This window comes from Mustelus asterias, chromosome 10, assembly GCF_964213995.1.
Source record: "Mustelus asterias chromosome 10, sMusAst1.hap1.1, whole genome shotgun sequence".
In the NCBI taxonomy this organism is placed as follows: domain Eukaryota; kingdom Metazoa; phylum Chordata; class Chondrichthyes; order Carcharhiniformes; family Triakidae; genus Mustelus; species Mustelus asterias.
Genome location: NC_135810.1, coordinates 111,677,282 through 111,689,540, shown reverse-complemented (window position 1 = coordinate 111,689,540; position 12,259 = coordinate 111,677,282). Strand labels below are relative to the sequence as shown.

Below are 12,259 nucleotides of genomic sequence, written 5' to 3'. Positions count from 1 at the left end.
AGTTCAGTTACTAGTGGTGTACCGCAAGGATCTGTTTTGGGGCCACTGCTGTTTGTCATTTTTATAAATGACCTGGATGAGGGCGTAGAAGGATGGATTAGTAAATTTGCGGATGACACTAAAGTCGGTGGAGTTGTGGACAGTGCGAACGGATGTTGCAGGTTACAGAGGGACATAGATAAGCTGCAGAACTGGGCTGAGAGGTGGCAAATAGAGTTTAATGCGGAAAAGTGAGAGGTGATTCACTTTGGAAGGAGTAACAGGAATACAAAGTACTGGGCTAATGGTAAGATACTTGGTAGTGTGGATGAACAGAGAGATCTCGGTGTCCATGTGCACAGATCCCTGAAAGCTGGCACCCAGGTTGATAGGGTTGTTAAGAAGGTGTACGGAGTGTTAGCTTTTATTGGTAGAGGGATTGAATTTCGGAGCCATTAAATCATGTTGCAGCTGTACAAAACTCTGGTGCGGCCACACTTGGAGTATTGCGTACAGTTCTGGTCGCCGCATTATAGGAAGGATGTGGAAGCACTGGAAAGGGTGCAGAGGAGATTTACCAGGATGTTGCCTGGTATGGTGGGAAGGTCTTATGAGGAAAGGCTGAGGGACTTGAGGCTGTTTTCATTAAAGAGAAGAAGGTTAAGAGGTGACGTGATAGAGGCATACAAGATGATCAGAGGATTAGATAGGGTGGATAGTAAGAGTCTTTTTCCTCGGATGGTGATGGCTAGCACGAGGGGACATAGCTTTAAATTGAGGGGTGATAGATATAGGACAGATGTCAGAGGTAGGTTCTTTACTCAGAGCAGTAAGGGCGTGGAATGCCCTGCCTGCAGTAGTAGTGGACTCGCCAACATTAAGGGCATTTAAATGGTCATTGGATAAACATATGGATGATGTTGGAATAGTGTAGGTTAGATGGGCTTTAGATTGGTTTCTCAGGTCGGCGCAACATCGAGGGCCGAAGGGCCTGTACTGCGCTGTAATGTTCTATGTTCTATTAATAACATCTTTAAATTCTGAACCAAATGGCAGGGTCAATTAATCCCAAAGGGAACTTCAATATTTGAATAGTTATGATGTGGAGATGCCGGCGTTGGACTGGGGTGGGCACAGTCAGAAGTCTCACAATACCAGGATAAAGTTCAACAGGTTTATTTGGTAGCACGAGCTTTCGGAGCGCTGCTCCTTCATCAGATGAGTGACTGACGTGATGAAGGAGCAGCGCTCCGAAAGCTCGTGCTACCAAATAAACCTGTTGGACTTTAACTTGGTGTTGTGAGACTTCTTACTATCTGAATAATTGGCATTGCTCTAGGTTTTTCAGGGGCAACCATTACCCTTTTTTGTAAAGTGCTTTCACTTTTGCCCCTTTGTTAAAATAATTTGGTAATGTTCCCGTGTTCCTCTTTTGGAACATGTTACTCCTTGTCATGAAAATGTGCCCAGGCTGTTGAGTTCACTGAAGATTTTAGGTAGTTTTATATTTCCTCCTTTTTAGCATTTCCCATTCGCCTTAGGGTCCCCTGGGCTGTCCACTCTCTCCATCTGTTACTTAAGTCCGAGGTACCAATCTTTCTGGGTAAACATCGCCCGATTTTACCACAGGTCGGGCCAATAGAATGGACAGCATTCTTTGGAACCAGGTGCGAGTGTCTTGTCAATGGTTTAATTAAACGGACTGCATTCCTTACCTGAACAGACCAATTTCCAGAAGTTTCAGTAATCCGGTAAGTGTGAACAAATGTTTGATTCCTGGATACGAAACAAAATATTTTTTTAAGAAACCAACCAGCAGCAGCGTAAAAACCGAAACCCGCCCAAAAATGGGGAGAATGGGGACATGGTGCTTCTTAAAACCCCTGGCACATTGTGATCAAGGCTTCGTATTTACCTTGGAATTTCAAAATCTCTGAATTATCTTGGGATTTCAACATGTTACTGTTGATTGTCTTAAAGTTTATTTATTAGTGTCACAAGTAAGCTTACATTAACATTGTAATGAAGTTGCTATGAAAATCCCCCAGTCGCCACACTCCAGCGCCTGTTCGGGTACACTGAGGGAGTATTTAGCATGGCCAATGCACCTAACCAGCATGCCTTTCGATTGATGGAAATGTCAGGTGACCTATGTTGCCAGAACCCAAGCAGGAGTATTTTAAATAGTTTTCTAAAGTTAAATTGTATTCTACACAGCCAACTTATCAGTGAGGAACTCCTGAACAGTTACTCACAGTCAGTCAGTTTCTTTCAGTGGGTCATGTGGAACTGTTGTGCATTTTACATTGTCCCAAATGGTGTGTGTGTGTGTGAGTGTGTGTGTGTGAGTGTGTGTATCTCCTTTCCAGCATTTTTGCCTCGGCAAGTTAATATTTTATTTATTTGCTAGTGTCACAAGCAGGCTTACATTAACACTGCACTGAAGTTACTGCAAAAATCCCTTAGTCGTCACAATCCGGCGCCTGTTCAGGTACACTGAGGGAGAATTTATCATGGCCAATTCACCTAACCAGCACGTCTTCCAGACTGTGGGAGGCAACCGGAAGGAACCCACGCAGACACGGGGAGAACGTGCATTATCTGCAGAAGCAGTAACCCAAGCAGGGAATCGAACCCGGGTCCCTAGCGCTGTGAGGCAGCAGTGCTAACCACTGTGCCGCCACGATACTATTAGTCGGAAGCTCTCTCATTTTTGAAAACATTTTTTCATTAGGGCCAACATTTATTGCCTATCCCTAGTTGTCCTTTGAGGGGCCAGTTGAGAGTCAACCACATTGCTGTGGATCTGGAGTCTCGTGTCGACGAGACCAGGGAAGGACGGCAGATTTCCTTCCCTAAAAAGGACATTAATGACCTGCTTGTGAAGCTTTATTGTCGACTTGATGTTGAAATTGTTGTGCAGCAGTTCCTGTGTGTAGCCTGCAAGAGCAGCAGCTCTCCTTCGCTGTCAGAGTAGAGGTGAGTGTGGTTCACACCTTGCTCTGTCTGGCCTTTTTGTTTTGCCTGGTCTCAAATTTTCAGTTCTGAACAACTCGCTCTGTACTCAGTTCCGCGGACGCTCAGAATATCACAAGAGAGTCAAGCGATGGAACACCGCCCACAACCGTGAGCTCCCACATTCGACCCGAACCACATTAAAACCCCCGACTTCGAAATAGCCAGCGGAATATTGGTGAGCAAGTCATGGAACATGGTAAACTGAGAGGAGAAGAAAGACAAACCATGGTTCAGCAAAGCAGCCAGCTCCTGAAACATCTTCAAATGATGTTGTGCAAAGAGTTGATACAAAGGAAAGGTCGGGTTGATTCTGTCAGGGATTGAAATAATTAAAGCTGATTTTATACTATTCTGGGGGTAAACCAATTATCAAGATGATTTATGAATGGGCAAGTCCAAACCTCGAACGGAATCACAGACTGCGGCAGTATTTCTGTTGTCCTTCTGTCTACAAAGTGAACAGCATACTAATCTCTAATAATTAAAAATAATATTTGTTTTTTCAGTTAACCAAATGCCAGTACACCAACAATACTTGGCATAGCAGGCCTATCAAATAGACAAGGCAGCACATCCCTGGATCCTATTTATTCATTAGTGCATGGGATATGGACATCACTGGCAAGGCCAGCATCTGCTGTCCATGGGGATAGTTCAGAGTCAACCACATTGCTGTGGATCTGGAGTCACATGTAGGCCAGATCAGGTAAGCGTGGCAGATACCCTTCCCTAAAGGATATGAGTGAACCAGATGGTTTTTTTATAACATTCGACGATAGTTTCATGGTCACCATTACTGAGACTAGCTTTATATTCCAGTTCATTTTTAATTAATTGATTTTTAATCAATTTTAAAATCAATGTAATCATTTTAAAAAACAATTAATGGAATTTTGGAACACCATCAGCAAACATGGTAGGATTTGAACCCATGTTCCCAGGGCATTCACCTGGGCTGCTATCTATTATCCACAACGGTTATTATCACTACCCCACCATCTGCTGGGTACATCAAGAGATGGGTGCCCAGAAAGTTACATGGGGTGGAGGGAGGGAGTTACTGCTGCTTGCAATCCAATGTAGATGTTTCGAAAATAATATTGGTGGCACAGTGGTTAGCACTGCTGCCTCACAGCGCCAGGGACCCGAGTTGGATTCCTGACCCGGGGGGGGTCACTGTCTGTGTGGAGTTTGCACGTTCTCCCCATGTCTTTGTGGGTTTCCTCCAGGTGCTTCGATTTCCTCTCTCAGTCCAAAGATGTGCCGGTTAGATTGACTGGCTATGCTAAATTGCCACTTAGTGTCAGGGGGATTCGCTAGAGTAAATATGTGGGAGTATGGGGATAGGGGCTGGGTGGGATTGTGGTCGGTGCAGACTCGAATGGCCTCCTTCTGCAATGTAGGGATTCTATGAACAGGCCGGTTAAAAGAGGGTCGCTTCAAATTCCCGCACCCAAAGCTCCCACCTCAACTCTGCATCTAACTCAAGACAATGGAAAACATTTTTAAGGAACGCGTAAACGACGATCTAAAATGGATTAAGCATTTTGACTACATCATCATCATCCTTTTTAAATCCTCGGGAATTATTGGGGTGTGTGTGCTTTGTATCTTAACTCGTTTACAGAAAAATGAGTTAAACGTGTAAAAAGCAATTCGCGAGCTGAGATCAAAGGGCGCCTTAAACGCCATCTGAGTTGTGATAAGGTGCGATAGACATCAAAGGGTCAACATTTCCAGTAACATTAAATGACATTTTTAGACAAATCTCTGCGTTTTATTCCAGACCTGTTCTCTCGCTGTGAGATTGCAGAGGGTTGTGAGTTTTTTTGTTCAGCAAGAGTATTTCTCGCCACGTGGGAGATTGGGTGAGAGGGAATTGTATAACATTATTGTATAATATTACAAGCCCGGCAGAAGGGAGAGGGCGAGGACTCCGATTAGGAAATTTCCTCGGCCCCAGAGGGATGTTAACACTTGTGTAAAATCTCCTTTCAATAAACATGTAAGTGCTGCAGTAAAGTAGCAGCACACGCTTTGGAAGGAGTTGCACCCCCGCTCCAACACACACACACACACTGCACACGCCTCCTGAGAAAGTAACGAAAATAATATCAGTAATAAATAACTTTCTCGCGGGACAAAACTGGAACAGCGAGAAACTGGAAAAGTCCATCCTTCAGTGTGCATGGATGAAACTGTCAGGTTGGAGAGAGCTTGTAGGTGCTGCTCACATCCCCTCCATTAACTTGCTGTCAATTTCGGGTTGACCAACAAATACTACAGTCAAAGTCAAAGCAACCGAGTTACTTCAAATTCACAAATTGAATATCTGGACTTGTTTCGATTTTTTTTAAAAAAACCTTCCCAAATAAAGGTCTATTTCGCACAATTTCAAATCAAAATAAAAGCCTTAAAAGAAGAATCAAACAATGAGGAAAGGATCAGATCACATGAAGAATTTCATTCAAGAATTTGGTGGGACTCCCCGCAGCTTTCATGTTTTTTTTTGTCTGGGGTGGTCTGAAACATTGTGATTTCAATTTGCTGTAAAGTATTTGGGATTGTGCTTTAGCGGACCGCCCTGCTTTTTCGGGGGTTAAACTGGATGAGTTGTGAAAGAAGTGTATTGCCATCTTGATCGAAGACCCAGTAAGAAGTTTAACAACACCAGGTTAAAGTCCAACAGGTTTATTTGGTAGCAAAAGCCACAAGCTTTCGGAGCCTTAAGCTCCTTCTTCAGGTGAGTGGGAATTCCATCGAAGACCCTCCAGCCCCCTTTGATCGCTGAGGGGTCCCAAAGGCGGGGAAGCAAAATATTGTTACTTTTTTTCTGCGAACGCAATTTTTCCCGCTGGCCTTCAGCGACCTCGTGGTCCAATTTTTACCCTAATCCCCGGAGACAGTGTACATTATAACTCATTATTACATATCGCTGGAAAACCAGCGAGTCCCTTGTATTACGGAGATTGAGTCGCATCGCAGTATTCCAGCCACTTCTGCTTTGGCGTGATGGATGCAGAGCTAAATGTTTTGACTCCTGCACACCCGAATGAGGACAATGTAAATATTTATTGGAGAGGTTTAATCTTGTTCCAGCATGCCCATAATCCCACCCCGGGCGACAGTGTGTGGAATGGTTTTCACAAACAGCAAACACACACATTCGCACTGCCCACGCGTTTTTAAACTCCGTTTTAATATTTATTTTTTTAAAGTCAATTTCGTTACTTATTCCCAAACAGGAGACAGGCTCCCCACTTGTGCTTTGCACTAACTATACCTTGGAGGGTGTTTGTAAATTAACGTAATACTAATTTAGAAAAATTTAAATAAATCAAAATTGGGGAAGACGGAAGAAAGTCTGGTTTAGAAAAAAGAAACATAATCTGGTAACGGATCAGTGGATACTCTCCCAGCGAAAGACTTCGAAAATATACAATACATATTCTTATCACCCAGTCGTCAAAAATGTCATCCGCTGATTTTGATTAATCGAGATAGATTGCAGGAAGCATTGTAATTTGCTGAAGTATTCATGTTGCAACCTAAATTGCTGCTCTCTGAATTATATCAGCAAAAAAAACCCGCAACAATACACCCTTACAAATATCATATTTGTATCATGTGGAATGGACGGGCTCTACTTGAATTTCGACTCATGAATTGCATCTATTGTCAAGCGTCTAACATTCGGTGCGGCGAGACTGAGCAACGAAACGGGTCCCTCGGTGCTGATCCTTGTCCATCACTATGTATCTAATGGATTTCACGCATGCAAAGTAATTCATTTAATTAAGGAGGTTGAGGAGGGGGGTGGGGGGAGGGTGACATCGCACGTTTTAGTCAATACGCTTCGGAAATTGATTTGTCCTGAGCCCAGCTCAAAAAGACTTGTTCAACCCGTCCACCGAACTCAGATCCCCAACTTATTTACAGACAGGTAGATTTCAGCTTGCAGTTCATCCGTACAGTGACTGACCTCTTGAGGTCCGCTAAGTCAGGGAAAAGAAGCCAGTCCAAAATCCAGTAGGCTCTCGAAAGAGTTCCCTGCCACATTGACGACACTTCAAAAAGTGTATGATTGGCTCTTTGGTTTTGGGGGAAGAGGGAGAGTGAAAGGCGCTATATAAATGCAATGTTTTCTTCCCAGGCCACCTATATTTTACTGCCTCATTTCCCATTCCTTTCCCATTTCGTTCGCACACCAGTCAAAAACGTCACCCCAGTTCTATTTGAACCTCCCCACTTGGGTTCAACCAAAGTGGGTTCAAAAAAAGCAATTAATATTCTTAAACACGTCCCCCTCTCTCTCTCTCTCTTATCTGCCAACATGCTGCTCAGTTTCCATACTCACAGCACACACAGGCAATACGTTCCAGCTATGGTCTCGCTGTCTCGGATCAAATAACTGCCGTCCTTGCCTGACGCTGCCAACAAATCTTCCGTCTCTGCCTGGCTGATTCTCCCGTGGTAGGAGGATAACCTCATGATTTATGTGAAGGGGACTCTGGACAGCAAGGGTGCTCTCTCTCCTCTTTGCTTCGCTTGCAAAAGGTTGTGGGGACTGGAGAATTTGGAGTCCTTTATGGTGTGTGTGGTGTCTGCTAACCCGCCCGACTTCCTGACTGACTACCATGCACAAGAGAAATGTAGAGCCACTTCCCCATTCTCTGTAAGGCTACATCACCTTTTTTGAAACTTATCTCATCACAATCAAATTTGAAACATCCGGCTTCTCTACACAATTCGACAGGAAACACACACACAGAGGTCGATAAATTTGCACTTTACTTAATGCACAACTTTCCCGCTGTTTTGTTTTTATGCATGTTCCTCACTCAAAAACAAAACACAAAACAAAAGTTTGGTCTTGTGAAACTGAGTGGCCGAGTTGGGATGATAGCATTCAGGGATACGTTTATAGAATCAGCGGGTGGATAAGGCACAGAAGGAGATCGTTCGGTCCATCCTGTCTATGCTAGCCCCTACTTCCCCCCGACAAGTATGGCAATGTTGTTAAAATAGTTATCGCAGTGAATTATTAAGCCTCGAGCGGTTTCAGTGTGTCCCCAGCCTGGGGTGTACCGCAATGCCTGGTGTTAATGCACAGTCGCACCCTTTCAGTACATATCCCTCCCCTGAATGTTAACTAATTGCTTCGAGGGATAGACGAGATCGAGCATCTTCGACCGATACAGTGTGGACAGCAATAAATGACGCGAGGGCCTCTAGTGGCGCAACCCAGATTAAACAAAAAACTCATCAACTGAACTGTTCTTCCCGTGCCAAGAGTTGATATTTTGATAGCTAATCCAGCTGAGGGTTCCTTTAAATCATGGAATGCACACGCCAATGAACTCTTGCCATTAGGCTGTGTTTATCTTCAGATTAGCAAACAAAATAAAGTCGCCACAGTCCCAAAGGCTGCTCTCCCCTTTGACTGGTGGTGATTTTAACCTGAGGATCACCATACCTCAGGCCAAGGGCAAGGTTGAGAAGGAAGACTTTCATGAATAACCTCAGCAGTTTGGGGGAATTGAACCCACCCTGTTAGCATCGCACTGCATCATTAACCTGCAGTCAAGGCAACTGAGCTAAACCAGTGGGATTAGCAGGGTAAATATGTGGGTTTACGGGAATAGGGCCTGGGTGGGATTGTGGTCGGTGCAGACTCGATGGGCCGAATGGCCTCTTTCTGCACTGTAGGGATTCTGTGGATTCTATGATTCCAGTACAAAGACCGAGCGTTGCAGACGGGCACATTCCAAAGCCCAGGAGTATGTGCTGAAACTTGGGGCAGTCGCTGCAGAGGCACAATGGGGAAAGGTCACTGTCTATGACCTAGAGTAAACTGAGAGAAGAATTGTGTCGGGTTTCAGACTCCGCACAGACAGTGCATCAAGCTGGAATTAAAACACGTCCCTGGTGCACGGTGGCACAGTAGTTAGCATTGCTGCCTCACAGTGCCAGGGACCCAGGTTCGATTCCCAACTTGGATCACTGTCTGTGCGGAGTCTGCATGTTCTCCCCGTATCTGCATGGGTTTCCTCTAGGTGCTCCGGTTTCCTCCCACACTCCAAAGATGCGCTGGTTAGGTGCAATGGCCATGGTAAATTCTCCATCCGTGTACCGAACAGGCGCTGGAGTGTGGTGACTAGATTTTCACAGTAACTTCATTGCAATGTTAATGTAAGTCTAATTGTGACTAAATAAACTTGGTGCTGTGAGGCAGCAGTACTAACCACTGTGCCACTGCGCCACCTCAGGTTAGGTGGATTGGCCGTGCTAAATTGCCCTTTAGTGTCCCAAGATGTGTAGTTAGGCAGATTGGGTGAGTTAATACGTCGGGTTACAGGGAGAGTGCCTGGGTGAAATCCTCTGTCGGAGAATTGGTGCAGACTCGCTGAATAATCTCCATCTGCACTGTAGGGATTCTATGATTCAGGAAAATGCAGGCAACAACCTACAGCTGGGCAACTACAGCTGGACAACTGGGTGCATTTCATGGAGGAATTTCCAAAGTCATATGTGGAACAAATGGATTTCCACCCTACTGCAGCTGGTGATGTTTGATGAGCGATGGTTGACTCTCTTCCAGAGACACCATCCACCAGATCCCAGGCAGAGATTGAGACTGCGGATCTCTCAGTCCTTTCTGAAGCTATACCAGAGGACACAGACACAAGAGACACTGCCGTAGATGGTGGCCATCCACAAGAAGACCTTCAAGACCTAGGTTGGCTCTTCTCGGAAGAAGGTTTTGAGGAAAAAGCCATTGTAATAATGCGGGATCCATTGGAAGATGAGATCCTAGAGGTTGGTATGCTATTCGAATGTACTGCTGAAGCATATGGAGTCTCTGGTTTCTTTTTTGAAGAGTCAGCTGCTGTGATGATACTGTGCCTTTAAGAAATATGTGTATCATGTTTCTTGTAAGGGATATGTTTAGAATTCAGACCTGTTTTGCAGCGTGCCAATTTGGCTTGCAAAACTTGAAATTGGTAGCTGGGAGTACAGGATAAGTACTAATGTTAGACCTGGAGTGTTTGTTTTAAACAGCGCTAATGCATTTGTGTTTTCTTAGGTCTCCCCTGGGGTTTCAGTGTAGAGTTTTGATTATGTTGATTGACAGGGACAGAGTCATGTGCTTAATGGGAAGAGCTAAGCTTGCAGGGAAGAAATACTGTTTCAGCTTAATTTTTAAAATACAAACAGTTGCTGTTTGGACTGCCAGAAGAAACAGTTATCTCTTTTGTCGTTCTCTCTCCAGAGGTGCTCTGAAAGCACTAGGACTGTTAACCTGAGATAAGCCAGTATGCCTGTGTTTTGCTAACTAATTTTAAAGAGAGATTTAAGTCTATAAGAGGAATATTGCTTAAATTGGAACTCATAGCAATAGGTTAACAGTTAAGAATTGTATCTTGTCATGTTTAAGTATTGGTCAATTGTTAAATGTTAAGCTAATTCATTTTGTATGATTAAACTGTATTGGTAAATAAAATTTGTTTTGATAAGAGCTCCCTAGTTTGTCAGTAGAATCACGCCTGGAGTGAAATATCATTTCCTCACATTAATGCCAAAACAGTAAATTGTTGGGGTATAGCCTGACTTCATAATATACCCTGGGGTTTCTGATCTGGTATACCTTCAGTTGGCTGTGGAAAAGCAGCATTCGTATCTTTGTCCCACTGAACCCCTCACTGAGATACATTATATATTGCTGGTTCACCATGAAGAATTGTCCGGGGAGAATAAAATACTTCAATCAAATGAGGATCACACTGCCAGAGTGTTGGCTTTCTAGCTAGGCTGAAAGTATGTCAACAACAACACCTGAATCTCATCAGAAACATTTTTTTCCTCATTTAGACTGCTCTTCAGCACAAAATCTGTGGCCAAATCTTCAGAGCATCTGCAGCTTCAGAGTTCTGTTCAAGAACATTGTCCAGATTTTGTCCTGGAGATTCATTCCACTGCTGAAAAAGGTGTATTCTTTTCTTCTTATTTTGGCACAGGCTTCCTGTTACCTTCAGTGAGCAGCCTTGTACTGAGGAAAGTGCGGCAATGTTACCACAACTTACAGAACGTGAAAGTGGTTTCTGAAGTGTTGTCAGGAGGTCATATCTACTTCATTTCCTGTAATGTCTACTTGAATTTTAATGTTCCTTTTTTTCCAAAAGATTTGTTCAAGTCTCAGCAATTGAAGAATACCTTTATTGTCCTTGATGCAGCAGTGAATGATACAGTAATGCAATTCTTCGCTAATTATAGAGTCATAGAGGTTTACGGCATGGAAACAGGTCCTTCAGCCCAACTTGTCTATGCCGCCCTTTTTTTAACCACTAAGCTAGTCCCAATTGCCTGCGTTTGCCCCATATCCCTCTATACCCATCTTACCCATGTAACTGTCTAAATGCTTTTTAAAAGACTGTGGAAAATCACCACTCGGAGTCAGACTTAAAGATTCAACATGCAGCTTATTGAACAAAGCTTTGGGAGAAGGGCCGGCACTCCACAGTGCACGCAGTCAACTTCTCGATTTTAGAGCGGCGGTTAGCCTTCTTTTATATACTTTAATCATGCAGACAACAGCAGTTATTCCATCATTAGTTTTGGGTGGTTACATACATTAGCCAGTTAGGTCCCCTAGCAACAATTAGCTTCCAATCACATTCCTTCAAAAACAACCGTTAACTAAAGCCCATGACTCATTGTTTCGGTTCCTCTTTATCTTAAGCTAAGCTGACCAACTGGACCTCGCGGTCTGATTACTTTTGTCTGTTCCGTATTTTATACAAAAATAAGATGTAGCTCAAAAGTTAGTTCGTTGTTGAGTCAGCAACAGAATGACCGCTATTAACCACAGAGCCCAGTAGTCACGTATACGTTGGTTTCCAAGAGTCACAGTCTTAATTTTACTCCAACAAGACAAAATTGTACCCGCCTCTACTACTGCCTCTGGGAGCTTGTTCCAGACACTCACCACCCTCTGTGTGAAAAAATTGATCCTCTGGACCCTTTTGTATCTCTCCCCTCTCACCTTAAACTTATGCCCTCTAGTTTTATACTCCTCTACCTTTGGAAAAAGTTGTTGACTATCTACCTTATCTATGCCCCTCATTATTTTATAGACCTCTATAAAATCACCCCTAAGTCTCCTACGCTCCAAGGAAAAAAGTCCCAGTCTATCCAGCCTCTCATAACTCAAACCATCAAGTCCCAATAGCATCCTAGTAAATCTTTTCTGCACTCTTTCTAG

General features: G+C 43.8%; 1 protein-coding gene across 2 annotated transcripts in view; it reads right to left on the bottom strand.

Annotated features, from left to right (window-relative positions):
- Positions 1-7,627, bottom strand: part of LOC144499875 (SH2 domain-containing protein 1A-like) — a 75,613-nt gene extending 67,986 nt beyond the window's left edge. The window contains exons 1-2 of one of the 2 annotated variants that reach the window (XM_078222481.1): positions 7,355-7,627; positions 1,695-1,755 (exon numbers count right to left, since the gene is read on the bottom strand). In XM_078222481.1, coding sequence (XP_078078607.1) covers positions 1,695-1,755; positions 7,355-7,488 — 195 coding nt within the window. In that variant the 5' untranslated portion in view covers positions 7,489-7,627. The remainder of the gene's footprint in view (positions 1-1,694; positions 1,756-7,354) is intronic. The other variant, XM_078222482.1, reaches the window with a different exon arrangement.
- Between the last annotated feature and the right edge of the window lie 4,632 nt (positions 7,628-12,259).